Source organism: Eufriesea mexicana, unplaced genomic scaffold, assembly GCF_001483705.2.
Source record: "Eufriesea mexicana isolate 0111107269 unplaced genomic scaffold, ASM148370v2 scaffold1146, whole genome shotgun sequence".
In the NCBI taxonomy this organism is placed as follows: Eukaryota; Metazoa; Arthropoda; class Insecta; order Hymenoptera; family Apidae; genus Eufriesea; species Eufriesea mexicana.
Window position 1 is genome coordinate 1,582,600 of NW_016909275.1, and position 13,366 is coordinate 1,595,965.

The 13,366-nt window shown below is 35.4% G+C and overlaps 1 protein-coding gene across 1 annotated transcript in view; it reads left to right on the plus strand.

Moving 5' to 3' along the window:
- Nucleotides 1-13,366, plus strand: part of LOC108547657 (uncharacterized) — a 192,991-nt gene that overhangs the window by 157,668 nt on the left and 21,957 nt on the right. The window contains exons 19-21 of the mRNA XM_017900257.1: nucleotides 4,300-5,443; nucleotides 9,170-9,274; nucleotides 11,435-11,560. Of these exons, the coding sequence (XP_017755746.1) occupies nucleotides 4,300-5,443; nucleotides 9,170-9,274; nucleotides 11,435-11,560 (1,375 nt within the window). The remainder of the gene's footprint in view (nucleotides 1-4,299; nucleotides 5,444-9,169; nucleotides 9,275-11,434; nucleotides 11,561-13,366) is intronic.

The window sequence follows — 13,366 nt, forward strand, 5'->3', positions numbered from 1 at the left end:
ATATTTATATATTTTGTAATTATTATATCATATTTACATTGCAAATTATGCAATATTTATAAATCTTCTGATTTCTGGGATGTAATTAATAATCTTCTAACAGGAGTTATATTTTATTTAAATATGATTTCAATAGTGTGATATATTATTTAAATATAATTTTAATTAATTAATTAGACTGTACAAATTTAATTGTCTGTTTGATTTACTTACTGTCATTTTCGAAAATTTTAGTTGGCTTTTTTCTAGTGAATTCTAATATTTGAATTTCATGGTTCTGGCGGGTTATAGTTAATTTTTGTTTGCTATTTTTATTTGAACAATAGGAACGAAGTTGAAAGAAACAAATCTAGCGTTATGAAAATAATCTTACCTCATAGGTGATGTAATTTTTCCCGGTAACAAGAATCGATCGTGATATTTCTTTCTCGATGACTAAGCGTCATCGATAAGTCGATCATTGTGAAATTTGAATAAATCGGGGATGCTTTTAATTCGTCCAAAAATAAATCCTTTCCGCTGTTTGAATTCGTCGCATGTCGATAAACAACAGTCTCCCTAACAATTTCGAGTAATCTGTTTGAATAATCTGTTTAAATATTTATATCCAGTGTAAAGTAAAAAGCGAAATTGGTTTTAGACTTTGTTTATCGATTTTTATGCATTCCGATGACGAAACTTCTTTTTCCACGGGAAATACGAAAGATTCCGAAATGGTGACCCCTTTTCTTAAAAAGCGAGCAGCAGTTATTAGAAAAGAAGTATGCTTTATTATGTCTAAAATTTATTCGACACAAACTTTACGCCCCTTACGCTATAAATAAAGTACTTGTACCATAAACCTCAAGCATAAAATACGATGTGTTCGAGACCTAAACAAGCTAACTCCATACATTCACACGCGAGATTTTCTGAAATTTGCAGCAACGAATAACCAGTTACATAATACATCGGTAAGAACTTCTTATTTTCGATACTAAAAATCGAATTTTCTGTACAAAATCTTGAATCTAAGAATTGAAAATAAAAAGGAAATATGAGTAAGAGGTTCCAAGAGTATGATTGTACTCTTAGGTGCAGGAACAGTTAGTCAGTGCCAGACGTTAATTTCCAGATGGTTATAAGTTTTGCCAAGTTAAATATAAAATTCTTCAGTAAAAAATAATTCCAGTAATAATTCTATCATTTCTTCCAAAGTATAACAAATTATACAATAATTCAATTTCGTTAATTTTATTATATTAATTTCAATTCTAGTCTCCAATTCTCTATAAATATTTCAGGAAATTTTAGATCTCTAGCAACAATACTACTCACTCCAAAAATTAAGAGAAAAATTAAGAAATGGGGAAAATTGCGAAATTAAAATCGTAAAATTCATCATAGAATTTTTTAATTAGGGAATTACGAAATTAATATCCAAAAATTGAAGGAAACAATTTTCTTACTTGAGAAATTAGAACACTAAAATCCAAAAATTGTAGAAAGGATTTTTTAGTCAGGAAATTACAAAATTAAAATACGAAAGTTAGGAAGAGAATTTTCTTACTAAGTAAATCGCAAAATAAAATTCAAAGGCTAAGAAAAAAATATTTAAATTAGGAAATTACAAAATTACAGTGGAAATTGTTAAAGAATCTTTTAAATTAGGAAGTTACATAATTAAAATCCAAAAATTGTAGAAATACGGTAAACTAAGCTACTAAAATACACAAGAAAACATTTCTCGCTGCAACACGAATGGCCGCCATTTCAAACGCTCGCTGAACATAACCTAAGCCCATTACTCGCGATAACGGTGACATAACCTAAACTCCGTTCATTTTTCATACCAACTGCCCGTCTACTGTCTACTAAGCTTCCATCCTTTTATTCCTCATTCGTCATTTATCCCACGAAGCATGAAGCTTCCTCTTTCGAATTCTCGTAGATCTTCGAGGGTATATCGACGAGATGGGCTGGGAACTCATACAAGCACCTAATGTTATTGTTAGGCCACGTCCGCTGCATCGAGACGCCATTATATAAGAATTATACGCGTGGCAAACGTGACCGGTACACATTCGCGTGGACATTAAGCGTTCTTATTCGTGTGAATCGGCTGTTCGAAGTCGTAGGAAGACGTTATAACGAGGAATTATACGACCAGTCACGGGCTCTTTCGTAGGCTCTTTCGAATTTACGACATACCAGAGGCAGCCTAATCCCGGATATTTAACGAGCCTACGCCAACAGCTTCAACCCTTTCAGCCCTGTCTGCTAGGCATAGAGAAGAATTCTGCGTTTCCAGTTTGATAGTTCAACGGAGCACTTTGGACCGAGACTTCTTGCCACTCTGTGACGTATTTACGACTCTGACGTTTCATTTTTTGAATATCTCGTCGTTTATTATTCTGCTCGAGATGTGACGCACTCTAAGCTCTTTATAGCGTCGGTATTCAATTTTTTAAGTGTCGCGTTTGTTATTCCGTTCCTGATGTAGCTTGAAAAACTGTGATCAATGAAATACCGATCGATAAGGCAAGATGTATATTTAACACTGGTTACATTCGAATTTATTAAGTTTCGGACTTGGTGAGAAGTACACTGATATTGCTAAAATTCTCTATTCTTTTTTATTTTTATTATTGTTATTTAATTGTTGTAATTTCGTCGGTACTACGATACGTGTTGAATTTTTAAAATATCGTGGAATTTTAATATTTTTGGCTCACTGTCCTCTGAGGTATTTCATTTATTTTATTTATTTTATTTATTTTATTTATTTTATTTATTTTATTTGACTATATGACTCTATCTGCTTAAAATTTGAATAAATTGTGATCGGATCGATTGAAAAGGAATGCCTGAGAATGGTTGTTGTTATTATTATCATCGGAACAGTTTCAGAACTTGTGAAAAGCATCTCGTGACGTGAAAGGTAACTGTTTGAGCGAGTTTAGATATTCATGACGGGAAGAAAAACTGGACGGCTAACGAAACTTTTTAATTTAACTTCGAACCGACGTATTCCCTGGATATAAAACTGTATTTTTATTAATCCATAAATTTCGTGTTGTCCTCTATGAAAAGCTTCGTTCGTTCGTTTGCATATATTTCTTATAACATTCGGGAATGATACAGTTTTACGAGTGACACTGATGAACAGCTCAGATAAAATTGCTGGATTATCCCAATACAGAGTAATCAGGAAACGTTGTAACAAACCACGATTATCTTTATCCTACGTTCGTATCTCGAGGAGTACAAAGCACAGACGGAAATCTGACACTGTGATTAATTATATTTATATGACGATTAGTATATGGAAAAGGCTAATGTTTCATTATGACAAACGCAAGTTATGGTTTCCATTAGAGAAATTATTGCACCGATTCGGGACCACAAAAATCCCTTTGGACCCATATCTCCTCGTTAACCGTTCACCCAGTCTATTGCTGAAATTTATGGCTTATCCCTTTTTCAGTATCCTTCGTCATAGACAAAAATTATTGCGCCAATTTAGAACCGCAGAGTTCTTGCACGTTTATCTTTACTGATAATTCACTCTGTGCATTTTCATGATTAACCAGTTGCCACAAGAAATACGCTTCTTCGTCGCTCTGTAGACAGATGTACCTAGAACGACAACGCACCCTATGATTTTCCATCTAATAAATGTCTTTTAATACAAATTAAATATTTAGATCATCGATAATAATAATATCGAATTATTAATGATCTATCTTCGAATATTTTCGTGAACAGTGTTACATCATAATTATTCCTTGATGACTATACAATTTTTTCCCCGAGATATAGTATTTCGAAGTTACTAGAAAATACTAAATCATAGTCTATGTCACCACCACATCGCGTCTCATAAATCTTCCTCCATTCCCCAAGATCATTACACCGGGGCCAAAGAATCACCCTCCATCTCACTACCCTTATCAACGCCAACAATTACCACACTTCACCACAAAAGAAAACTGCCGAAATCCAACTAGACAGCCATTATCTCTACCCGAATTTTCATTACACCGAAAGAAAACGGTCTCGGTGAATCCACTTCTATTCCTCGTCTGCCGATCAATCGTACAAACTATTCGGCTAGGCCGGCACAATTAATGGGTCACCACGGAAGACCCTTATATTCACTGGCTGAGCGAATTCCTCCGGTTTGAAGCGCAAGGCTCGAAGAAGCCCGTGCTCATTAAGCGGCTAGAACCATCCGCTTCATTAGTTCTCCCCACCAGTCCGTTGTTTTTCCTCGTTACTGGCCTCTTTTTCTCACTCGTGCTTCCTGTTTCCACGAAGGCCAGGGGACCCGGAGGCGGAGGCTGGCTCGAGGCTAGCAGCTGACCAGGAAGTCGAGCTTCCTTCGAAGAAGCCCCACGAGCAAGACCACAGGCACGAGGAACTCGCGGAACTTCGCTTGGAGGAGGATCGAAGAGACTGGAGACCGGACGCCAGGGATTATGACAGGTCCCTGTGGCAGCAGAGACGTCCACTGCTGGAAGAGGCAGTCCCTTTCAGGCCGGATGAGGACAACAGCCTGATCAGCAAGGAGCACTCGTTGGAATATCAGAGCCAGACCCTAGAGAGCCAACAGTCCGAGCACCTACTGCTCTCAGCTTCCTTGGAGAGTCTCCTGAGGACGGTTCCGGATAGCTGGTCCGGTCAGCAGCTTGACAGAAGCGTCGCGGAATCGGAGCGTAGCTTCAAGGAGACCCAGTACTCACCCAAAGAGAAGCGCGACGCGGAGACACAGACCGAGCAGGAGACAAAGAGCACTCAGTGCAGTCCTGAGCAGAGCATCGTCAGTCCCTCTGAGTTGTCCACTGAGAGTCCTCTGTACATCGCGAGGAAATACTACCAGAGTCCACGGAGAGAGGTGCAGACTCAGACTCAGGGGGAGAGCAAGAGTGTCCAGTGCTGTTTGGACGAGCTAGGTAGCCTTTCTAGGGCGTCAGACTTTGGTGATTCCTTCGACAGTCCGTCTAGGTCCGAGAGGAGCTACGTGAAGGAGTCTAAGAGCATCCAGTGCATCCCTGCTGACATTCCGAGTAGCCTTGGCAAGGTTGCAGACAGTGCAGCTCTATCGTTGGATCAGGACAGGCCTTTCCGAAGTCCACGGAGGGAAGTCGAGGTCCAGACGTATCAGGAGTCGAAAGCGATCCAGTGTAGCGATGATGAGCTTCTAGAAGAGCTCGGTGGACCGGTCAGTCAGTCGGAAGCTGTCAGACACCAGAGGGCTGAGAGTTCTGGCTCGTCGAGTTGCGGTGGTTCGCCTTGCAAGCTTCCAACACTGGTGTTCGTGGAGGAACGGGCAGACATGACGGTCACGCAACGGGATCACGACGGGAACGTGAGCTGGTCGAAGCATTGGGGCCCCGGGAGGCTGGTGGAGATCTACAGGGAGCCGAAAACCAGCCTGGGTCTGAGCATCGTCGGTGGAAAGGTGCGTAAGTCGGATACGTTCTGCTGGTTAAAAATAAAAGCTCCTGGTGGAGGCTGTCGGGTGTGAGTGCCGTGGATGGGGGAACCTTGTGCAATCGGAAGTGGACACGTGTGTGTGTGTGTAGAAGTGTGGTTCTGGAATGGACTTCGTGGCATAGGTGTTCTTGTTCTTCCTCGTATTCTTGTTTTTCCTCGTTTTCTTGTTTTTCTCTTTTCGTTTGTTTGGCTCCTTCGAAGTATGAACAGTGTCAGACTAGAGTTGGTCTTTTGGAACGGAACGATAGTGTCGATTGCGCAAGCTGCTGTGTCTTAATAGATGATTTTATGGCTTTCCTAGCCTTGGTACCATATGTAGTCTTTGCTTGAGCCTGTGTTTTGTTTTCATCTCTTTGCTTATTTTTCTTTTCGAGAGCGATGGGGTACGAGGGTCTGAAATTCGGTGCTTCGAGTTTAGCGTTCGCCAGCTTCTCGCGTGATTCATGGCACCGTTGGGAAATTATGACAGCGTTGACTGTCCCGTTGACAAAGCGTTGGTAAGAGTTAAGAAGTATTAAGAGGAATCGTGTTATGTCCAGTTTATGCCTTTTCGGTTCAGATCGCGATAAATTGGGAATATTTAAGACGGTGATAAATCAAGTACATAGCTAGTGGAATTTTTATGTGCTCGATTCTCTCACACTCGTCTTTATTGCTCGCTTTAAAACCCGTAAAAACGTGCATTCATGATAGCTTTCAATAAATAATTTAGCTGTAATGTGACTCTCAAATGAGAGTCAAAGTTGTAAAATTTATATCTAAAATTCTTTATTTTATTTTATTATTCTATCAATAACTAATCTTTTGTTTAAATTTAATATTTAGAAAAATTTAGTGCTTTGCTATTATTATTTGAATGTATTATAGTATCACAATTTTATTCGAATTTATTTCTTCATTTTTATTAACGCGAGCAAACTGTTTAATTCCAAAATTTTTATTTTAGAAATTTTATCTTTGAGTACTCGATTTTCGGTTATTGTGGAGTGTGCAGGTGACCTTGAAACCTCCAAAGGCCTTGCACTTTAAAGAAAATTATAGGTTTCATACGTATAATTTTCCAGTATCTATAAAAATAACGAGGTTATTCGAAGTGATAAAAATTATCAGTCCATCCTATGTATTTATTTATTTTCATAGTACCGGTTTAATTAATGTTATTTATGCACGTTACGTTTATTTTATACTTCGTTACAGATAGTTCCAGTGTTAGCGATGCGAAGCTCAGTTTTCCTTTTTACTATGACTCCACGGTTTTATCATTCCTGCCTTGCAATGTGGCTCGAGACACTGTGCTTGATCATTATAAAAGTCACTCTTCCGTCTTTATTAATTGCTTAGTTAACGATGTCGTGTGTCGAGCTAATGGCACCATGTCGACGGCATTGCTTGATAATTTCAATCGAGTGCCATAAGCTCCACGCTGCGCATATAGTCGCATGGCGTACGTCCATTAGTGTACCGAATGGCTTCGAGATATCGAGCTGTCTTCCACGTAATCGACTAGCTGCTTTCCATTATTCTAAACGTCACTTTCCGGCGTGTAAATTAAGGTACAGAGACGTCAAAGAAAATTTCGAAAATCGACACATTTTTCGAAGTAAATTAGACCACCGATCCAAATTTAGAATAAAATAAGAGAAGAATAAATAATCAATTTTTTAAATTACCAATTTCGTTAATTTCATCTGAATTTTATTGCCTCGATAAATTATTATTTCCTTTTAATTTTCCAATATATTACTGTCAATAATTTGTAATTGGAATTTCTATTTATCACTAACAAACTGTCATTACCTTTTTATTGCCAATATTCTCTATTTAATTACCATTTCTATTAATTTCTAATTTATTTAATTTATTATATCTTCTTCGATGATGCTTTTGCACTCTGAAAATTTTTCATTGTCAATACAATGTGAAATTTGTAATGGACAAATTTCTGCAGAAGTTATAAATGTTCGTATATTTGTTTATATGAGCCGTTCACTGCATAAATTAATTAACTCCATAAAACAAAAAGCAGAGAAATGCAATGAAGTAATGTATATTGTTTTTTAAAATTCCCTTTGTAATTTAAATCGAAATAAATATTGTAGAATGCATAAATACAGAAGATAATCGTTAGTAATGTTATAATTTCTATGTTACTGAAAGAGTTATTCGATTTGGCAAATGGCATAAATTTCTGGTAATAAATTTAAATTTTCCTAAATTTTACTTAAATTCTGATAAGACGGTACTGAAAAATTCATCGTTATCATTCATGGCTTGCTAGTGCATTTGAGTTGCATTAAAGTACAGAGTTAAGCATAGTGAACTCTGAAATAAATTATTTATTATTCAGTGACCAAAAAATTTTTGTCGTTTAATGGTGTTAATCTTAATTATCAGGAAAAGTTATTCTAAATATAAGAAGTTATTACCAAGTGCTTTGACACTTGAATTTCAGATTTTTCAAAAAGTGGAGTTAATCGATTCGTGCAGTGAACAGCCCATATTATATATATATTAATTCACTCTTTCGTCGCCATTAATGAGTGCAAAATCAAAGCGAAGTAACAGGTTCAGGATCATTGACATCTTCATAATGACTCCGATATCGTGCGACGAAATTGAGTTAAAGAAATTACAATTTAACTTCGCCGGAAGACAATGAATTTCCGAGTTTATTCCGAAGGAACGAGATTTCTGTGACGACCCATTTGCTCGGACCAGCAGGTAAGCTAACGTTTAAGAAACCCTCGACTCGATTCGCTCGTGGTGAAACTCGGCGAGTTTACGTTATTCTCGAAACGAAGTTATAAACATGGAACTGGAACAGATACACTCGAAGTACTCGAAGTCGATCTTTCTCACGGAACAGATACGCGTAATAACAATTACAGTTTCTAGATAATTTCAGAGAACCTCGGGCTATTGGCCTCGGGGATTTGTTTTCTCTTGGACGCCGGGGTCCCGATCTCAGCTATTGGTCCCATCTTCGTGTGACAAAGCACGGCCTTCTCACTATGACGAAGGCCAAAGGCCAGCTCTTCAAGGCCATTTCTTTAAGGGAGATTACATCAAATGTAACCTCTCGCTCGTAACACGTGCCTCTTGCTATCATGCTATCGTGTACACTTACTAACAAAAGCTGGAAAACGAAGTAACGATTAGCGAATTTTTGTGTATTTTTATGTTTTTCGAAATGCATCGAATAGATAATATTTATAAGGATTAATGGAATTATTTTTTAGTATAGTAATAAGAATTGTTGTATTTGAAATTGAAAATAGGATTTATGCAAAATATTCGGGAAAAGATTATTTTTGACTCGTGTATGGAATATTATCTCTTCATTCTATTTTTAATTTCGAAGGAGAAAATAATACTTTTTTATTTTTGAAATGTCACTTACCTATCTCGACATTCATTTGAAACATAAAGTAAAAAGAAATTGTTACAATTACATTTTTTAATCGTAATTTTCCATTTCTTGAAATAAAATAGGATAAAAATAATATGGAAAAGATAACAAGGCAGCGAAGATTAAATTTCTCCAAATTTTTACACGATTTAATATCGTCTTGCCATTAAATTCTTTTTAAAAAATTACAATTAGATGAAATTTTGATTAAAATTCGACTGAATTTAATTATAAATAATTTATAAAGAATAATGATCTGATAATCGAAATTTTTTATTCCAGGTCGACCTGCACAATGGCAGCTCCAGTAAGTCACAGAACATATCCGGGATATTCATAAAGAACGTGTTGCCGAATAGTCCCGCCGGAAGGACCGGCGAGCTGAAGGTAACGTATGCAACTCGAATTCTATTCACACGTGTGTTTCCCATTCAATGAGAGAAGAAAGGGTGAAGCGATTCAGCATTCAATTTGGATCAAGGAATACCTAATTCCAGATCTAATAGAATCAAATAGACTCTAGTAAATTAATTTTAATAAAATTAATAAAATTCCAATAATAAATAAATTAAATTTATATTTATTATTTAAAATAGAATTCTGCGATTAGAAGAGCAATGAAAATTTACGAACCTAATTTTAATTTCGATATATATACAAATTTCACTATAATAAAATTCTAGGGTTAAAAGAGTATTAAAATTTGCCAATTCTTTTTGGTTGAAATAAATAGGAATTTATTTTCTCTTTAATAAATTTATTTTATTTACAATTTAGGAATATTTTGTTAAATTTTATTTAAATAAATTCAGTGTAGTTCTGGATTTTTAAATATGTATTATATTCGAGAATTATTAAAAATATCGAAATAGGAATTGATATAAGTGATGATTAATAAGAAGAAAATGATTATGAGCGAAAGAAAAATGGAGAACGAGTATCAGGGAATAGAACATCGAAGAAACTTATTTCTAATTCGTGTCATGAGTCGAGAAAACTTTCTCTGCTAACCTTCGTTCTTTGCTGTCGTATATCAAGCTCGGTATCACGTTCCAGTTATCTCTGCTTTAACATTCAAAACAATTTTGCACTACACTGTTTCGCGCGAAATATATTATTTCAGATAAACATCCTTAAAACTCTCAGTTTCGCTATCTTACCATCTTTCTCAAAGAAATTACATGCTAATTCTTTACTTAGAAAACCTTTTCTTCTCTCAGAAATCATATCTTCTCAATCCCTCTGACACATTTATAATATTTTTATTGCAAATAATCTGAAAGTTATATATCCATTTGTTAATTCTTTTTATTTACAGCATAAATTTAATTTAATTATTAATATAGTAAATTATAATAAATTATATATTATATTATAATATTTAATATTATAGTATAATATTAATTATATTTTATTATTATTAATGTATCTTTGTGGGATGTTAGTTGTTACAAAAGTAGCCTAAATCATTGCGTTTTAAATGCATTATGAATTGAAACAGTTAATTAGGATAAAATTATAATTATGTCTCGGTGTACCTATTGAATTTTCTGCAATTTTGCAGAAGAGGTTTTATTTTATTTTAATACGCACGAATGCAGTGCAACATAATAAAAGCATTCCTTTTAAACCTCTAACTTGCACCATTTTCATAATTACTGGCACCGTGTATTATATCTCTATATATAGGGTGGCCTACTTAAATATCTCCCTTTCAGTACTGTTCATCGTCGACGCGATCTGTAATCTCCATGGAAATAAATTTCACCTTTAATTATAATTTCGCAAAGGACAAAGGGCGCTTCAAGGTCGTGTCATTATACATATCTGGTCATACGTATCTTAACACCAGCTGGTCAATGCAACGGAGAAAATTATACGGGATTGTCTACAAATTAACATTTATACCAACACAAATGCAAATTTTTACAAAACATATGCATTGGAACGAAGACATAATATGCATTATACATCAATTAACAAATTTCCTTTATCCATAAATTTCCTTTATCCGTAAAATTCATTTTCAATTTCAATTCTTGTTGCAAATTTAAAAATTTTCGAATCGTTGCTTCGATTCTTTAATTTTTATCAGTAAATATATTCAAAAGTGACAATCTTCGGTTAAATCACCCTGTACATTGCAACTCGTATAACCTGATTATTATAATCCTTTTTTTATTAATCTCCAATCTCGCTTTACCTTACGTATCTCGTTATACCATCGCATCATTGCTTCGTCATTAAGCAATGAATTCGCAGCAGTCATTAATCTGCAATTTTTTCGCCAGACTGAATTTAGGACGAGACTACTTTTAATATCGGTAAAAGCAAAGTACGAGGCTAATACGAGCAAAGAAAAATCCGCTTATACAGAGTTAATTAATTAAAGTATGATAACGAAGACGCACAAAAAATGGACGGGCAGAGAAATTTCGAGCGAAGAAAAAATTGCAGGAAAAAAAAGAAAATTGTAAAAAAAGATTGTAGGAAAGATGAAAAAAAGGGATTTAATACGCGTTCCTCTTTTCTCTCGTGTGCTTTCAGATCGGGGACCGCATAATCGAGGTCGATGGCGTGGACCTGCGACACAGCACGCATGAACAGGCGGTGGAGGTCATCCAAGCCGCCGGAAATCCTGTCTGCCTCCTCGTCCAGTCCCTGGTGCATCTGGTGAGACCACGCCATGACCAGGAATATCGATGTTCACCCCTTTCCCCTCCTTTATTTTTTCCCAATCTCCTCGTTTACCATACCCGTTGTAGTTGGATGATTACTAGTCGATGTTTTCCGTATGTTCGTAGTTAGTAGCTTGAAGAGTAGAATATTTTGCTATTTTTTAACGTGCAATAGTCATGTTACTTTCTGTGGTTGCAAGGGTTCTGTCTGCCGAGTCAATGGATTTTTCTTGGATGATTTAGAGCTGATTAAAGATGGTCAAATCATTACCAATTATTTTTCTAATTTTTTTAGAAGATGGAAATAACTGAAGATAATTTTTGATAGTATTACTGAAATTTTAGTAGGCCACCTCTTGGGTGTTTTCATAATTATTATAGCTTTATAGTTGTTAAAAGAAATTTCGCTAACAATAATGGTAACAAGAATGCCACGTGACCTAATTTTTTTTTTTTTATAGGATGGAAATGATTGATGATAAATGTTGGTAGTATTATTATAATTTTAGCAGGTCATCTTTTCGGTGTTTTTATAATTATTATAGCGTTATGGTGATTAGAAGAAATTTCGCTAACCATAATGGTAACAATAGTAGCACGTGACCTAATTTTTTTTTTTTTTTTTGGAAGATAGAAATGATTGAAGATAATTTTTGGTACTATTACTATAATTTAAGTAGGTCGTCTTTTCGGTGTTTTTGCAATTATTATAGCTTTATGGTGGTTAAAAGAAATTTTACTAACCATAATGGTAACAATAATGGCACGTGACCTAGTGTCTCGAGACTTTTAATATTCCATATCTATATATACAGAAACTTCAAAAATATATCAAAATACTTTCGGTATTTAAAACATACAGTGAGTACTTTTAGTACTACACTAAAATATTAATTAATATTCAACGCGTTAATAAAATTTTGGTACATATCAAATTTTAGAATTATATAATCGAATTATATAATCATACCCATATACTATTATATTATTAAAATAGCACTACGTTAACATACATTATACTATTTAAGCCAGAATTAGCAAATTTAAATTAACATAATGCAATTTTAATACATTCTCCAGTATATCCTAGTATATTTGAGTAAATAAAATTTTCATACGTACCAAATTTTAGTATATACCGCCGAATTATATAATCATACCAATAAATTATTATATTATTAAAATTGCACTACGCTAATTCCAGTTACACTAAAGAGTATTAAAACCGTATCACTCTACCATACATTATACTATTTAAGTCACAAATTAATTAACAAATTTAAATTAACGTAATACAATTTTAATAATATTCTCATATATTCTCCAGTATATCCTAGCATACTGCAGTAAATATATTTTTCAGTAGCGAAATTGGCACGACGAAAAAGTGTAGGCATTGGCGGGCTGTTTCGAAAAGAATTTCATCGCATAGAAGCGGAGATGAATCATTGAAAGTGCCATTCTGACAGGGACCATTCTCTCGAATACAAACAGAACTCGTGCAACGACCGATTAATCCCTTCACACAACGAACCCCCTCGATTCTAACATTTCATTTGCACTTTCACCGCTCATTTATCGACTGCCGGACCATAGGGGCCACGCATGTTCGATTTCCGTGCACCGACGCTTTTATCACGCGTCTTTTATTTTAATCCTTCCTGTCGCGATTGCCACGCGTTCCGAACGCGGAAGTAGCTCGCTCGCTTGCCGTGTTCCAGGCGTCCGTGAACGGAGGACAAATTGCACTCTTTGTACACTCTAACCAACGCCACGGTAGAAGCGGCACGCGTATGCAAAT